General features: G+C 43.4%; 1 protein-coding gene across 1 annotated transcript in view; it reads left to right on the top strand.

Annotated features, from left to right (window-relative positions):
- Nucleotides 1–13,147, top strand: part of DNAJC11 (DnaJ heat shock protein family (Hsp40) member C11) — a 120,908-nt gene extending 107,761 nt beyond the window's left edge. Inside the window, exons 9-16 of the mRNA XM_066607350.1 lie at nucleotides 1,432–1,517; nucleotides 3,474–3,590; nucleotides 4,828–4,983; nucleotides 8,498–8,567; nucleotides 9,604–9,661; nucleotides 10,045–10,187; nucleotides 10,324–10,453; nucleotides 11,218–13,147. Coding sequence (XP_066463447.1) covers nucleotides 1,432–1,517; nucleotides 3,474–3,590; nucleotides 4,828–4,983; nucleotides 8,498–8,567; nucleotides 9,604–9,661; nucleotides 10,045–10,187; nucleotides 10,324–10,453; nucleotides 11,218–11,243 — 786 coding nt within the window. The 3' untranslated portion in view covers nucleotides 11,244–13,147. The remainder of the gene's footprint in view (nucleotides 1–1,431; nucleotides 1,518–3,473; nucleotides 3,591–4,827; nucleotides 4,984–8,497; nucleotides 8,568–9,603; nucleotides 9,662–10,044; nucleotides 10,188–10,323; nucleotides 10,454–11,217) is intronic.
- Nucleotides 13,148–17,221: the final 4,074 nt, after the last annotated feature.

Here is a 17,221-nt window from a genome sequence, read left to right as displayed (position 1 = left end):
ATTCATGGAAAACAATCCCCCCTCCCCTCAAGTTGTTCAGTCTTTCAAAGACTGTATGAATGACATTTAAACGAAATGAAAAGCAAACAAACTTAGACCATTTTTATGCAGACTGAAACTCAGCGATTAATGATAAATGAACGAAGAATGCACGATGGCTTCGTATTTGCATGTAACGATTATCGCAGAAATTCATTCATTTGAACGAATTTTGAGTGGTACTTGCATGTAAATGGGCCTTTACTGCTTTTCAGGATCCTCAGTCCTCAAATATCCAGATGTTTCCCACCCTAATACCAGTCCTTTGTTCTCTTTGCTGCATCTCGAAAACCAGGGTCATTCTAACTTTAAAGGGGTTGTCTCACGACATCTTTAACCCAGCCTCTAACTCTGGTACTCCCATTGAAATGAAAGGAGTAGTAGTGCATATGTATGACCAGCCACAGCTGTGGTATCTGCATGACAGGCAAAAACCTGCACACTGCTGAATAGGGTGCTGATTTTGGTACTTGCGACCTATCTCAATGATGATGGCTGCAATTACAAAGTGGATAACCTATATAGCACCTAGACTAAAGGCCCTTTTACACGCAACAATTATCACTAAAACAACCGCACAACTGAGCGAACTCAATACACTTTTGAATAAAATTAGACATGCAGATGATTAAAAGCAATTATCTGTGTTTCCCCCACAAGTTGTTTGCTCAGCTGGGTGTGTGTTGATGCGAGTGTTATCTTGCCGGCAGGATTCCATTGTCATAGAGTACATAATGAGTAAACAGTGTACTCATTATGTATTACTGACTGCAGATATTTTGAAAATGGTTAAGAATTGAAACGAAGTATATTAGAAAGTTGTAGAACCTTTCTTAAGGCCGCTCTCACATGGACGGGTCGGATTCCGCATGTGGGAGCCCGCAGCGAAATCCAGCTCTGTTCCTGGCCGGCGACCCAACGTACCTGGTCTTTTCTGTATTGCAGATGACCACGGCGGCTCGCCGTTGGTCATGCACAGTACAAAGATTTTATTTTCAATCTGTTTTTCTTGCACTGTCGCTAGGCGATTACGTCGGTACCCGTGACCTATCCACAATGTCAATTGCGTCTGAGCCGCGGGACGGACGGCTTCCATTTACCCCGATGGAAGCCGTTTGTGCGGACACAGCGCAAAAATAGAACATGCTGCGATTTTAAATTTACTCCTGGAAATCAAAACCGCTATCCGTTAATTTGAGCGGATATACAATTGTTCTATTCTTTTAATATGTGCGGATTACCGCGGATCGTGCACGCAGATGACAATTGCAGATTCCGCACTTCAAATCCAGTCGTGTGAGACCGGCCTTCACAGTGCTGAAGCTTCATTTATATAAATAGGACAATCTCTCTAATATGGCAGCCGTGTGCTGTTGTGTCACTTGGTTTCAGCTTGGAATCCCTCATTCCTTTATGATGGTCAGCTATCAGCACAAATTTCAAGACGAAGAACAGACAAGACTAAAGGGGTCCATCAAGTAAGTAGCAAGATGTGCTTAATATGGGCATTCAGTGCCTGGAGCACACATGTGGCATGTCTCATGTTGTCTCATGTGGTTCACCATAAATGTCAGTGAAAATGCAGCATAACGGTGCACATTTTTCATTGACCTCTGTTGATTATGACATGTCAAACTTTGGTGGTTGTATAGAACCTTTTGGTATGGTATGCTAGTCCTATAATACGGACTAGGAATCGGAGGCATCCTATGCACTTGGCATTCCTGTCTCTGGGACCCCTGTGTATCAAGAGCACTGGGGTTCCTTTATACCCTTCCGTACACATGATATGGCCAGTGGCAGGCCAAATGTGAAGATAGTCTGTGTGACTTGAGATTTGAGTAAACAGCCACACAAGTTTGCCTGCTTGCCATCTCTCCACTCAGACTGCTACTGGATGCAGCCCTTGTGCAGTGGTTCCCAAAACGCCAGTCCTCACAACCCCCTCCCCCCCCCCCCCCTCTTCACCAACCGGTCATGTTTTCAGGATATCCTATAGTAAGAACATCTGTGGCAATGTCTGAGGCACTGACAATAATTACATCACTTGTGCAATACTGAGGAAATCCTGAAAGCATGACCTGTTGTGGGCAGGGGGTGGGGGGTTCATAAGGATTGGAGTTTGGGAAACACTGGCTTACTAGAATAGAATAACTGATATTTTCAGCATTTCTTGTCTGCTATGAGATTACTTCTTTAGGGTGCATGCACACGGGCAGATTTTTGCTGTGGAATCTGGAGCAGGAGTCCACCTCTGGGTTCCGCAGCAAATACCCTTCATAGCATGTTATAGAAAAGTGATCTTTTCACGCAAGCGAGCGGAAACCAATTATTATTCCCACTCACGGAGGAAAAAGTGCAGCATGCTCCATTTTCCTGTGGTGTCTGCACGGACTGCTTCCATTGAAGTCAATGTAAGCCATCTGACCCACAGCCTGTCTGCAATTGACATTGCGGACGGGCTGTGGATTCCGCAGGGGATGCAGGAGTTTATAATTTAAAAAAAAAACTGTACTGTGTATGCCCGGCGAACAAACCGAGAGCCAATGCGCATGGACGCCGCTGCTCCCAGGGCTGGAATTTCACATGCGGAAACCGACCAACCGTGTGTATGTGGTCTTAAAGAGGACCTGTAGGATCTATGGATTCCTCCTCCATTGGCTTCATATGTATCTGCAAGATATGTTTGCAGTTTTGACACTTTCCATCTAATTAATATTAAGCCGCCTCATAGCTATGGAGATGTGAGGCTACATCTGTGCCTAGAAGCCTCATAACCATAACATCAGAAGATTAGCCCTTGCCATCATTGCACTCATTTCATCACCCAGTATCAGGCCTGTAAAAATGAGAATAGCGGCTTTCTTCTTTTCATTGCTGTATCTGTTCTGGCCCCATGTAATGGTCGATGCACTGACAGTGAATTATGAGCCTATTGCAATCCAATTAGGATTAACCCTGTGGTGCTCTGCTAATAACATTGTGATTATTTTTCTCTTCACCAATTGATTCATGTGTTGTTTAATCCCTTCAATGTCAGTGGCGTGAGGAGTGAAGTCAAGAGCTTGCCACTCCAGGGACTCAACTTATTGATTACTCCGACTCCTAACAGGTTCCAAGGGAGCAGGGGCATTTACTGCGGATTGCTTATACCAAAAGGCAAAACCGGTTAATTGATGAAGTTTGTTTTTTCCATTCTTCAGAAGCAGATGGCTCTATTAGTAATACTTGCCTGCCCCTTCTAGAGCCCTGCTCTGCAACCCATAGCACTCCCACTGTTAGGAAATTACAGTCGGCACTGTCAGGGTATGCTGGGAGTTGTAGTCAGCTGGAGGGGCTGCCCTAAAGACTGATGATGTGCTGTGTCATGGCCGACACAAGGTATGTTATCGCTGGTGGCGATAGAACCAGTGACTGTGTCTCCTGTGTTTCAGGGCTGGCTTCTTCGGGACTCTGGTGGAATATGGTGCAGAGAGGAAGATCTCTAGACACAGTGTATTGGGAGCCACAGTGAGCGTCGGCGTGCCGCAGGGAGTATCGTTAAAAGTCAAGTAAGTTTATTTTCTGCTATCATGTAAGTCACAGATATCATCAATGGCCATATGGAAGCTTTTGGCTACGGTATGGAAGAAATGATTCCCTATAACACACTTGCTGCTGCAGAACCTCTTCATAAAGGTGGTCTGCAGCATCTCACGTACATATTATGATGATCTACAGCAGCTGAGGTGTGTTATGTTTTTCAGCAGCTATGTTTTCTAAGTTTCTGCAGTGTGAGGTGTGTATCATGAGGTTCTGCAGCAGCTGAGGTGTGTGTATTATGAGATTTTGCAGCAGCTAAGGTAAGTTAGAATGCTCTGCAGTGGCTTCAGTGTGTTCTAGGATGTTCTGCAGCACTTAATATGTGCATTAGGATGTTCTGCAGCAGCTGAGGTGTGCGTTAAAAGGTTCTGCAGCCACTGCGGCACAGAATGGTATAATACACAATGCAGCTGTTGCAGAACATATTGACTGAACACGGCATGTCATTTAATCAGTAATTGACAATATAACAGTGATGTGTAATAGACTGATGCGCAGGAAGTGATACGCTGCTCCTATGTACCACGCTCTTCTCTGTGTAATTGCCAGGTACTGATATTAGAATGTGACGATTATAGGATTATACAAATGAAGAAAATCTCCGTTGGCTCGTATTATACATATTTAATGTACTTATCTCTTATAATTGTTGTTTTGATGTTACCGTTTGCTAGTTACACAGAAAAAAGAAATGCAATTATGCAGCGTTCAGCTTCCACAGCAGTAAACAAGATTGTCATCATCTCCAATGTATTCCACCTTCTGCCACAGGGGGGCACCCTGCTACCATGTTTTAAACATCACCATGCTTTGTAACTAGCTAGAGCCTGCAAAATTAAACACTTAACTACAAATTGCTACAAAGACTCTGCTAAGATCTCAAGTGTCTCTAAACATTCCCAGCTACTCTCTTTTTAAGAAATACCTGCATTCCTTTGAGGAATTGAGGATTTTGTATTATTAATGAATTTATTTTATAGGCTGGCCATTTGCTTCAGATAGATGGTCCCGGCATTCAGGCTGACCAGCAGCTACCTATTAGCTGCGCACCTATTACAGGGATGGTGATAATAGATGTGTCAAGTTTTGCTCTCGAGGTCAGATGAGATTCAGCATTTGTTGCAAAATATAAATTACGGCTTGTTTGGTGGCTCAGAGCCCCGCAGACGGTTTCTATTAATCTGTTCCTGCTCTTCTTTATTCCAGGTTGAATAGAGCCAGTCAGACATATTTCTTCCCCATTCACCTGACAGATCAGCTTCTACCGAGTGCTGTGTTTTACGCCACTGTGGGGCCCCTTATTATCTATGTAGCGATGCATCGGCTTATCATCAAACCTTACCTCAAGGCACAGAAAGAGAAGTAAGTACCTTGCCATGGCTCATCCTATAACTCACCCAGACAACTCCTCTATGGGCATGAAAAACCAGGTTTGCATTAATACAAAGCTTTTTTTTTTTTTGTTTTACAGCTAAAGTAGCCAAATAAGTTTGTTGAATGTTTCAGTTAGAACTTTTTTCCCTATAAACATAAAATTGCCTATTCCTGACTCGTCTTTTGTCCAACTACCTTTTAGTTACTTTTGCTTCTGGGCAAGCTGGGTGCCAGCTAATATGACTGGTGTTAAAGGGATTTTTCCTCAATAATGGCTTATCACCTATCCACAGTATAGGTGATAAATATTTGATTCCTGGGAGCCCCCACTGGTCACTAGTGTGGGGTCCAGTGGTCCTCCTCACTTGCATGACAGCTGTAAGGAGAATAATATTTGGAGTGACTGTCATACCTCAGCAATGTCATCAACACAACAGTCTTTGTGATTACACCATTCCCAGTATAGATGGCATCTATAGGGCAGCATATTAGGAAGTGATTCTTAAGAGAACGTAATTCCCTACTATTGTAATTAAAGCATCTGTCCACCTTTTGAGCTATGTTTTAACAGTTGATTTATGGAACAATAATGCAGAAAAAGTTGAGTCACTTTGTAAATGCATTTTACAGCCTGATTATATGCCAAAGATGCACTCACTATTCTGTTGTTGGAGTCACAATGTACATACATTACACTGCTTATCTGGTATTGATCCTGAATTACAGCTTGTATTATACACCAGAGCTGCACTCAGTGTTCTGCTAGTGGAATCACCATGTACATACATTACATATTCTGGAATTGGTTGATCAGGGAAATGTGGTGGATATAGTATATCTTGACTTTAGTAAAGCATTTGACGAAGTATCTCATACCATCCTTATTGAAAAGATGACTAAATATGGGATTGACAAGGCAACTGTTAGGTGGATTCAGAACTGGCTGAGTGATCGTACTCAAAGAGTGGTCATAAATGGCTGCACATCCAAGTGGAAGAATGTATCAAGTGGGGTACCACAAGGCTCTGTCCTGGGCCCAGTGTTGTTCAACATTTTTATAAAGGATCTGGAGGAGGGAATTGATGGGAAACTGATCAAATTTTCGACAACACAGAGCTAGGAGGGATAGCCAACACTAGGGAAGAGAGGGAGAGTATTCAAAAAGATCTAGAAAAGCTTGAACACTGGCGGTGACTAACAGAATGGTATTTAACAGAGAGAAATGCAAAGTCCTACATCTGGGCAAGAAAATGAAGAAAGCACATACAGAATGGGATGAATTGGTCTAAGCAGCAGCACATGTGAAAAAGACTTGGGTATACTAATAGATCATAGACTGAACATGAGTCAACAATGTGATGCAGCAGCAAAAAAGGCAAACACAATTCCGGGATGTATTAAGAGAAGCATAGAGTCCCGACCATATGAGGTCATTATCCCCTTTACTCTTCCTTAGTCAGACCTCATTTGCAAAACTATGTCCCGTTCTGGGCACCCCACTTGAAAAAAGACATCGACAAACTGGAGCAAGTTCAGAGAAGAGTTACCAAGATGGTGACCGGTCTGCAAATCATGTCCTATGAGGAACGGTTAGGCCTCCTTCCCACGAACGGATTTCCGCCGCGTAATTCGCGGCGAAAATCCGCTGCGTTGCACGCAGCTATTAGGTTCTATTGAACCTAATAGCTCCATGCTCACGATGCGTAATTCCACCGCGGAATTACGCACCGCGATTTCTCCCGTCCTCACCCGCAGCATGCTCTATTTTCTGCGGGTGAGGACGGGCTGTACGCACTGACGGCTTCCATTGCAGTCAATGGAAGCCGTCCATTCACGCTATCTCCCGCTGTAACCAGCGGGAGATAGCGTGAAAAAACGCTTTCCCGCCCACCGCCGAGCGTCATATGACGCCAAATGACGCGGTCCGGCCGCGTCACGTGACACGGCTGGTGACGCGAGAGCGGTGGGCGGTGACGAGCGGTGACGAGCGGTGACGCGGCGGTGGTGGGCGGGGAAGCGATTTCACGCTATCTCCCGCAGGTAAGTATAGGGGCTCTGGGGGGCGCCGTGACGGGCTTCACAGCGGAATATTACGCTGCGGAGCCCGTCACGCTCGTGGGAAGGAGGCCTATAAGGATCTGGGAATGTTTAGCTTACAAAAAAGAAGGCTGAGAGGAGACTTAATAGCTGTCTACAAATATCTGAAGGGCTGTCACAGTGCAGAGGGATCAGCCCTATTCTCATCTGCACAAGGAAAGACTAGAAGCAATGGAATGAAACTGAAAGGGAGGAGACACAGATTAGATATTAGAAAAAACTTTCTGACAGTGCGGGTGACCAATGAGTGGAACAGGTTGCCACGGGAGGTGGTGAGCTTTTCTTCAATGGAAGTGTTCAAACAAAGGCTGGACAAATATCTTTCTGGGATGATTTAGTGATCCTGCACTGAGCAGGGGGTTAGACCAAATGACCCTGGAGGTCCCTTCCAACTCTACCATTCTAGGAGTCTGATCCAAACTTGCAGCCTGTATTCTACTCCAGAGCTGCACTCGCTATTTTGCTGACTTATACTCCTTTCTTGTTTAGTGTCTGCACAGAGTTTGTTCTGATGGTTTGAATTCTGGGAAGTCTTGTCTTTACACCAGGCACTAAATAGTAATCTAGCTGTTCGTTGGCATTATATAAGCACAGCTGAGCTATTAAGGGTATGTCTGTCATTAAATACAGTCAACAATGTTGACAACAAACAGCAGAATTGCGACTACAGCTCTGGAGTATAATACAATTGGTAACTTATGATCAAGATAATTAATGTAATGTTTATGTATGCAACCTACATACAAAGTGACAGCTTTGTACATGGGCTATGTACATAAAGTGGGTAATGCTGCATAAAGTTAGACATATACTTTATAGTGGCCCTACAATGGAGCTTCACTATAAATGTAAAATTATGTGGTTAAATCATTTTTAAAACTACTCAGTATTGTGTAAAAATGTAAAAGAGGGCATACTTGGCTGACCTGATCCCCCGCGACTACCATTCTGATGGTGCCCAGTTACCTCGCTACTCTCTTGCCTACTGCAGCCATAACGTCCAGACAAAGGGAGAGATGACCATGAGCCAATCATTGGCTGCAGCAGTCACGTCTCTGTGTTAAGATATCGTCGTTGCAGCAAGTAGTAGAGAGCAGTGGGGTACTGGGCTCTGTCTGGATAGGAGCAGTGGGGGATCGGGTAAGGTGCCACCTTTTATGTTTGTACAGTATACTGAGCCCTTTTCAAAATTACTCTTTTTTTTTCCCGACAATCCCTCAAAAGTCTGGGCTGCACTGGATAACCATTTAGTGTTTCGCGAATAACCAGTCAGAATCTCGGTTTTATTTTTTTTCTATGCGGATTTGTAAGTATAAGGCTTGCACAGGCACACCCAACATCATCTGAGCCATCTAAGGGTTTGTTTGTTTTTTACATTAAAGTTTGCTTTTTTTAATTTTAATAGAGATTTGGAAAAGCAGAGGGAAAGCTCGGCATCTGACATCTTAAAGAAGAAGCAAGAAGCAGAGGGTGCAGTGAGTATTGTCCGAGAACATGTGTTTATTGCTGCTGTCATCGGCCAAGGAGCCCTGTTTGCTATGAACCTCCACCTTATCTACAGGGGAACCTGATCTCAGAGCTCCAATATTATATTTTTTAAGTGGTGGCCAGTAAACTGTATGCAGTCTGACTTTGTGACCAACCTTTTTTTCTGTTCACTGGCATAAAAAGGACATTGTGCAGATCCTAATCAGCATCCACATCAATATCCGTGCTATTCTGGCCAATTAAGATGTGGATGATGATTTGGATACACATCAACTTAACATTTTCCATTTATAATTTAAGGGGTTGTATCATCAGAGACTATCCCTTTCAAAAAGCGGCCATTAGGGCAATTGGCAGATGACTCCAGGTCTCACTCCTAGAACCCTCGGCCACTGCAGAAGAAATGTAGTATGACTAGATGGTGACCATTCAGATTCCATGTAATACAGGAGCATTTCTCGCCTGCCAGCATGGGAGTTTCTAGTATAGAGCAGCTGCCTGTTCTATCTCAATGAGAGAGTTGCCAAGTGTGGGACCCCCTTCTGTGCTGTTTACATTTCTTAATAGGGCATATGGTGTGGGGTTGTCTTCATGAAGACAGCCCCTTTTAATGCTCTTTAAAAGGGTTGTGGCAAGATTAAAACATATCTGTGATCCATAACATAAGGATAGGCATCTCATTAGTGGGGTTTTGACTACTGGGACATCGACCACAAGAATGGGGTTCCTCGTACACCCCTATATGAATGTAGTAGTGGCCGCTCTATTCATTTCTATGAAATTGCCAAGTGCTTGTACTCTGGGTGACCCATAATGTTGTATGGAACTGCATTGCGCATGCTTGGCTGATGCTCCCTCCACCCCTCCCATTGTGTAGGGGTGCAGTGAGGAGAAAAGGGGGTGCACAAGATCCCTGTTCTTCTGATTGGTGGGGTCCCAACAACAAGCCTTGCACTGATCAGGCATCTATCACCCACCTGTCAACTCTGGGAATACTTCTTTAACGTGTCTTGTAAATTGTAGGTGCGCTTAATGCAGGAGTCTGTACGGAGGATCATAGAAGCAGAAGAATCTAGAATGGGTAAGAGGAAAAAACATTTTCTCAGGTATCTGGGAGTCATCTGGTCTTTTCTTATTTACTTCTTTTAGTAGTAACATATGCGAAGGAGAAATGTCGTTTATATAGTCATTAGTGAGCAACTGCTGTCACAGCGCTGGTTTGATGCAGTACTAATTACACTATGTAGCCCAACACTGGGAGCACTCCTCGAGTGTGTAAACGCTCACTCTATTGACAAGCGGGGCAATTTATTCACATATTTCCAGGAGCAGTAACAGAGGCACAGTTCTAAAGAGTTTCTCATTAATTATTTTGTGGAGGATGCAAGTATTAAAGCAGACATGTCAGGAGAGCTGGCAGGTCCTCTTTACGTTTCACCACTTAAATGTATTCTTGTGTTTCAGGCTTGATAATATTGAATGCCTGGTATGGTAAATTTGTCACCGATAATAGTCGGAAGAACGAGAGAGTTAAAGTCATTGATGTGACAGTGCCCCTGCAGTGCTTGGTCAAAGACTCGAAATTGATCCTCACAGAAGCTTCAAAGGTATTCTTCCTATCTACTACCCATGTACCTTCCTTGTGAATAGGGGTCACGCTATGTAGAAGTTTTGCTTACAATGAAGATTTGCCCCTGTCCCTACATATGCCATATAACCTTCTCTGTCTTCCTTCCTTCCTAGTCTGGACTGCCTGGGTTTTATGACCCATGTATAGGGGAAGATAAAAGCCTAAAGATCCTCTACCAGTTCAGAGGGGTTATGCACCAAGTCATGTCTGGAGACAACGAGCCTCTTAGGATACCAAAGCAGTGTAAGTTTAGATTTAAGTTACAGAATATTTAGGCCACAACTTTTTATGTGAACTGGAAGTATTAACAGGATGATGCTATCCCTCTCTTCTCTTGAAGTAGTCTAGTGACAAAGGTTCAAAGTCAATGGCACACAAGGCCCAGGTACATAGTGCTATAAACAGACAATTCCACACAGCGCCCAGATAGACTTAACAAACAATGCCCTGATAAGTAGTGCCATAGAGCACCCAGACAATGCCACACAGTGCCCAGAAAGCACTAGATAAGTGGAAGCATACAGAGACCAGGCAATTGGTGCATATTATACCCAAGTAACATATCCAAGTGCCATACAGCGCACATGTAAATTGTACCATATTTACTATTCCCCATTCAGGCTCCATGTGCCCATGACTTATCTGTCCCGGTTGTTCAGATGTGCAGACAAGTATACGTTTTTCAACCTGTGATTTGCATGGGCTGCATAAGAAAACATGTCTGTCATCTGCAACAGCTTGCAGTAGGAAATAGTCTCAAATCGGCCTGTGTAGCTATGTAGGTTTAATGCCCCCCTGACCCTTAGGGACACATTGAAAGATACCAATGTTACCACCCTATCCACAGCATGTTCTGAATTTCCTAACATTCTACATTTCGCATCCACATAAAGCCAAATCATGCATGGAAAGCTAACGGAGCGTGGTAATGTCCTCTCGCACAGCCGCCTGTGATATGAGCTCTTAGCGTGATTTTATGATCGGCCTCCTATTCTCCATTCTTTCAGCTCACAAGATCGATGCGGACGGCTAGCCTATTCCAGGAGCGGGACTTTGATACTGAGAACTCATAAATCCCAGGCCTGGACTCTACCCTGGATTATCTGAACACGAATCCTATAAGCTGAATTTTTTTTTTTAACTATATTATTAAAAAAGAAAAAAAAAAGTTGTCAAAAATAATATATGTTATAATAATGAGCATATGCAGATAAAATTGCATCGTTTTACTGGAGCCATATTCTCTTTTAGGTAAGAGTCAACTGGTTTTAGCCCTGATACAGTCAACATTTGGTCTGTACCTTGTGCATTTGTCGTGAAGCTCCTGGCTTGCACCGACGTGATGCAAGTTGCAGTATCTTAACAACTGGAGAAGCACTGGTGAAGGCTTTATGTTGAGGAGTCCTCATGTCATGGAACGCCACATGATAGATGTATCTGCATATTATCCTGCCTTTATTCCGAGAATCTGCACCACACCTGCCCTCAGGTTGTACGTGGTATTGCAACCTGACCTCATTCACTTCAGTGGAGCTGCACTGCAATACCAGACACAACCAGTGTACAAGTGTGGTGCTGTTTCTGAAGGAAAAAATCCATGTTTTTCCAATCATGGGCAACCACTTTCAAGTCAGCAGCGATGTTATAATATGAGAGAGGTCAGATTTATATAAAGATTTTTGGCGGATCTCTGTGCTAGAGACATGTGATATAAAGATCATTGGGGGGGGGCGGCATATATTTTTGTGGACTTCCAAGCACTGTAGTCAATTTCTCCCCTGACTGAAATAGCTGATAACAGAGAACAATAGATTGTGTTTAGGAAATAGGTTTTAAGGTACCTTTTACATGGGGCGATTATCGCCCCAAATAATTGCTGGACACAGCTAATTGGGGCGGTAGTCACACTGTGAACAAGCACCAGCCGACAGGGCACTGAGCGACCAATCACTTATTTGTAAGAGTCCCTTCGTTTTTAGCTCATCTAATACCCAAACGACTGTCGGCTCGTGTAAACGGAAGTCACTCAGTCTTTGACTGTATGTTTACTGTAAGTGCACAGGAGTGATGGTCGCTGGGATGGCTATCAGGTGCTAATGTGCCTGACAGTCACCCCGTATAAAGGTACCTTTAGGAAATTAAGGAAGATGGAACAATACCTCTGCAGCGCCATCTATTGGATGAAAGCATTACTAGGAGGTGAGTAAGGAGACTTACAACGCTATGCATGCTCTTAGGTGTCTCCTTACACACCTTCTAAGTGCACTCCTTAAGGAGTGACACTACCCTTCCCGACTCATGTCACAGGCCTCTCACTAGCCAAGCCAGGATCCTGCTGCACACTGAGGAGGGGCAAACACCCCGAAACAGCTGTCTGTGTATGGATTCTGGCTTGGTTTGCAATTCCCAATCATTGTTCTAAAGACCTGTATATGGGTCAGACAATCGATTTCCAGGAATGCTGCCATCCAGTAGGTGGCGCTGCAGAGGTATTCGTCTATCTTCCTTATTTGCATATTACCCAGAGGAGCATGCATGGTCCTCACATTTAGACAGGATGATAGGCATGTAAACGGCTGCATGCGCGCTGACTCCGCCCCTAAGGACATTGGCGCTTGTGCAGAGCGTTTAGACAGATGGACTTTTTGCATTTACACAGGACGATTATCGCTCAATTTGGTTCGTGTGAAAGAATTTTCAGTGATAATCATCCAGTGTAAACGGCCCTTTAGCTAACATGAGCTTGCATTAGTGGCTCCACCACATTCCCTGCTCCCTTGATAACAGTCCTTCTCATCCTCTACCAAGAAGTTAGTTCACCCTGCAGACCTCCATCCAAGAGATCTGACCAGGAATTTGCATGAAAAAGGTTAGTTTTTTACTACCTACTTCACACACCAGAAATACAATGTGAAATAAACCAGGATATTTTTCCAAGTCTGGCTGATTCTTGGGGACTTTTTCTTACAATCTTGCGATGTATAAAATTTGATATCTTCACCTGTCACTTATATAAGTGGGTAATGATAAGTTCATGTCAGATCTGAGGTCTTGGTGAACCTTAGAATTATCTTACCTGAGGTTGCGAAGCTTTGTAAATATTTACTTTGCACTCACTATTCAATATACATGCATGACTTCTCTTGTACTGACCCTTCGTTATATCCTTTATTATACACCAGAGCTGCACTCACTATTCTGCTGGTGGAGTCACTGTGTACATACATTACATTTCTTATCCTGTACTGATCCCGAGTTACATGTTGTATTATACACCAGAGCTGCACTCACTATTCTGCTGGTGTGCGGTCTTTGACGCACCTTTGTTAAACTCCTTACATAGTCTTCTGGTGTTTAAAAGTTGCAACTTTTGTTGCATGGTATAATGTGCTGAAAAAGTAGAAACTCTTTTGTGACGTTGTCACAGGTCCTGCATCCTTATGCAGCTTACAGGTAGACTCCAACCCCCCCTGCGGCCTCAGTTGCTATGGAATACTAATGAACACCCTGCCGGACAGCAGCCGTGTGCGTACAGGACCTGTGAGGAACTCACCGTCATGTGATCAGGAGCAGAGCATGTAAGTCACTCACAAACCCACTCACGCACTGACGGACAGGTTGTCGTTAGTATTTTGATTGATGGAAGTACACTTTATTGATATCTTGTGTCGGCTCATTTATCTATTTTTTTTTTTTTGGAACAAACATACTGTCTTATGAAGCTCTCTACTTTTTTCAGGTTACTGTGTAATGTGCCAAGTGCCTCTCACTGTATTAGGCGCATCTTACTTTAGCAGGGATCATATTAAGACAGGTGAATGAAAAATATGGTCTTAATAACTTCCCTACACTGTACAGTGAATATAAATAGTCTTCGCACCCCTGATAAAATGACAGGTTTTTGTTAAAATCCGGCAAAGATGAATCATTTCAGATGTATTTCCACCTTCACTGTGACCCGTTATCTGTACAATTCCACTGGAAAACAAAATGAAGCCATATAGAGTGGAAAAACAACAAAATGTGGTTGTATAAGTGTTCGCACCCTCTTATATTTGGGGATGTGGTTGTGTTCAGAATCAGCCAATCACATTTACACTCATGATAAGTAGTAGAGATGAGCGAGCGTACTCGGAAAAGCACTACTCGCTCGAGTAATTTGCTTTATCCGAGTATCGCTGTGCTCGTCCCTGAAGATTCGGGTGCCGCTGCGGCTGACAGGTGAGTCGCAGCGGGGAGCAGGGGAGAGCGGGCGGGAGAGAGGGAGAGAAAGATCTCCCCTCCGTTCCTCCCCGCTCTCCCCTGCAGCTCCCCGCTCCGTGCCGGCACCCGAATCTTCAGACCCGAGCACAGCGATACTCGGATAAAGCAAATTACTCGAGCGAGTAGTGCTTTTCCGAGTACGCTCGCTCATCTCTAATAAGTAGTAGTCAGCACTCCGCTGCCATTATATACAGGGATTCTGATTTACCCCATATGACGTTCAGCTCTTCTAGGAGGATTTTCCTGACATTTTCTCAGTTGCATTTTTCAGCCAAAGCCATGATCTGTGAAGCGCTTACAATGCATTGAAAAGATCCGATTGCAGAAAGGTATCAGTCAGGAAAAGGGTACCAACAGATCTCCAAGGCATTACATCTACCAGGGAACACAGAGAAGACGGTCCTCAAGAAGTGGATTAAATTTGGCACAACATATTCTTCATATATCTGGGCTGTGTGGTGTGGGGGAAGACTGAAACTTTTTCTAATAAAGTAAAACATCCAAGCCCGGCTATGTTTTGCTAAAACCTACATCAAGTTTGCTAAAAGTATGTAGGAGAAAATGTTCTGGTCTGAGGAAACCAAGGTTGGACGTTTTTTGCCATAATTCTAAAAGGTATGTTTGGCACAAAGTCAACACTGCGCATCCCCAGAAGAACCCCACGCCCCCAGTGAAGATGGTGGAGGCAGCATTATGCTTTAGGGCTGTTTTTCCTGATACTGGTACAGGGCCTTTAGACAGGATAGAGAGAATTATGAACAGTTCCAAAAGCCAGTCCATTTTGGCACAAAACCTTCAGGCCTCTGCTGCAAAGCTGAAGATGAAGAGGAATTTCACATTGCAGCACAACAACAACCCAAAGCATACCTGCAAATCATCAGAAGAATGGCTTCGCTAGAAGATCATCAAAGTTTTGGAATGACCCAGCCAGAGCCCAGACCTGAATCACATTGAAGGTCTGTGGGTGACCTGGAGTGGGCGCTACGCACGAGATGGCCTCGGAAGAGTGGGAAAAGATTGCCAAGTCAGGATGTGCCATGCTGATGGCATTCAGTATTTTTGAGTGGGTGTCTTACATAAAGTCAAAGGGTACATCAACAAAATATTAGTTTTGAGGTGTGCATATTTATGCAACCACGTTATTTCATTTTTTAATTTTCCAGTTTGCTTTTCAATCGGATTGAAGAAATAATTGGGTCAAATTGAAGGTGGAAATATATCTGAAATCTGTTTGTCAGATTTTTTAGCATTACAAAAACCTGGCATTTTAACAGGGCAGTGTATATATTTTATGTATCCCTGTATATATACACCAGTCAGCCGTAACATTAAAACCATTTGCTTAATATTCTGTTGGTCACTTTCATCTTGCCAACAGTATCAACCTTATGTTTAAATTTCTCTCTAGTTTTTCTTCCTCTATACAGTACTAGCAATCCCATGCTGCATCAGCACACCTCCTATGGCCATCTGGAACCAGTATCATGTCTGCCTGCTGGGAGGACACTCTAGTTATCTTTATCTTTTTAATATTTACCTTAATAAGCTAAGGACTATATGCATACAGTCATGGATGATGAGTGTTCTCTTCATGTGACAGGAGCCTCTAATCATCAGCAGTAAAGGCCTATTTACACGCAACGATTATTGCTCAAAGTTTGTTAAAACAATGGCATAGGAGCGATAAACGTTGCGTGTAAATGCTACCATTGTGCACTTTGTCTCAACAATTATTTTTAGGTGAGCTTAAAAACCATCATTCATACCGCACACTGTGTTCTCCACTGGAGCAGGAGACCATATTGTATTCTCTTTGCAGCCCATGAGAGAAAACAGACCACAGGCTGTTATCTCCACTGGAGCTAGAGAGAACATTGTTTTCTCTTAGCAGCCCCTGCCAGAACAATGGACCTAATTGCAGAGCTCAGATCTCCTACTTAATTATGCAAGCAGCTCCTGAAGGCTCATTTGCACGCAAATGAAGTTGATAAAGTACTTGTGGGCATTAGTGCCCATTAGTACTTGATGCAAAGCGTTCGCTAAAACTTTCAATCTTTTAATCGTTTGAAAGATTATCTTTGCGTGTAAATGGGCCTTAACTATGCTAGGCATTTTTGTCTGCACCTGTGAAGAGTTTGTGTGGTACTGTCCATGAAATATCCAAAAGGAATTCTGGTGACTGAAAAAGTGACCTCTTCAGTGAACACAAAGCCAGGTTATTCCCAGGCAGTCATAATGAGATCACACGACCTAACTGAAGAGACTGGCTCCAGGAATTTTCAGGCACATAGGAAAATCTAAACAAGCCAATACTAGCTGAGTTATATACTCTAAAAGACATACTTACAACATTATATATCACGATAACCATTAAGCAGGTAAGTGTAGTAGCAATATGTGTAGTAGCATAGAGTTGGGAGGAACGTTTTTGCTACTGTATAATTTTTTTATATTAGCATTACATGAGCGCCTGTGCAGCAAAACAATTTCAGAACACGGGTTGTTTATGCAAAAAGAAAAGTTCTGGGAGACGCCTGTAGCAGAGGAACAAGGGGATTATGTTTGGGAAAAGGCGCGCACAGAACATTTGCATCTTAGGCCGCCTGCACACGAATGGGTCAGATTCCATATGCAGAAGCCCGCAGCGGAATCTGCCCTTGAGCCCAGCTGGTGTCCACGTGTACTTGTCATTTCCTCTTCTATTCTTTCAAAATATATTTATTAATTTCCAGATTTAACATCACGTAC

The sequence above is a fragment of the Eleutherodactylus coqui genome, chromosome 6 (genome assembly GCF_035609145.1).
Source record: "Eleutherodactylus coqui strain aEleCoq1 chromosome 6, aEleCoq1.hap1, whole genome shotgun sequence".
Taxonomy (NCBI): domain Eukaryota; kingdom Metazoa; phylum Chordata; class Amphibia; order Anura; family Eleutherodactylidae; genus Eleutherodactylus; species Eleutherodactylus coqui.
Note: the sequence above shows the minus strand (reverse complement) of the source record. Positions and strands in the feature narration are given on the sequence as shown.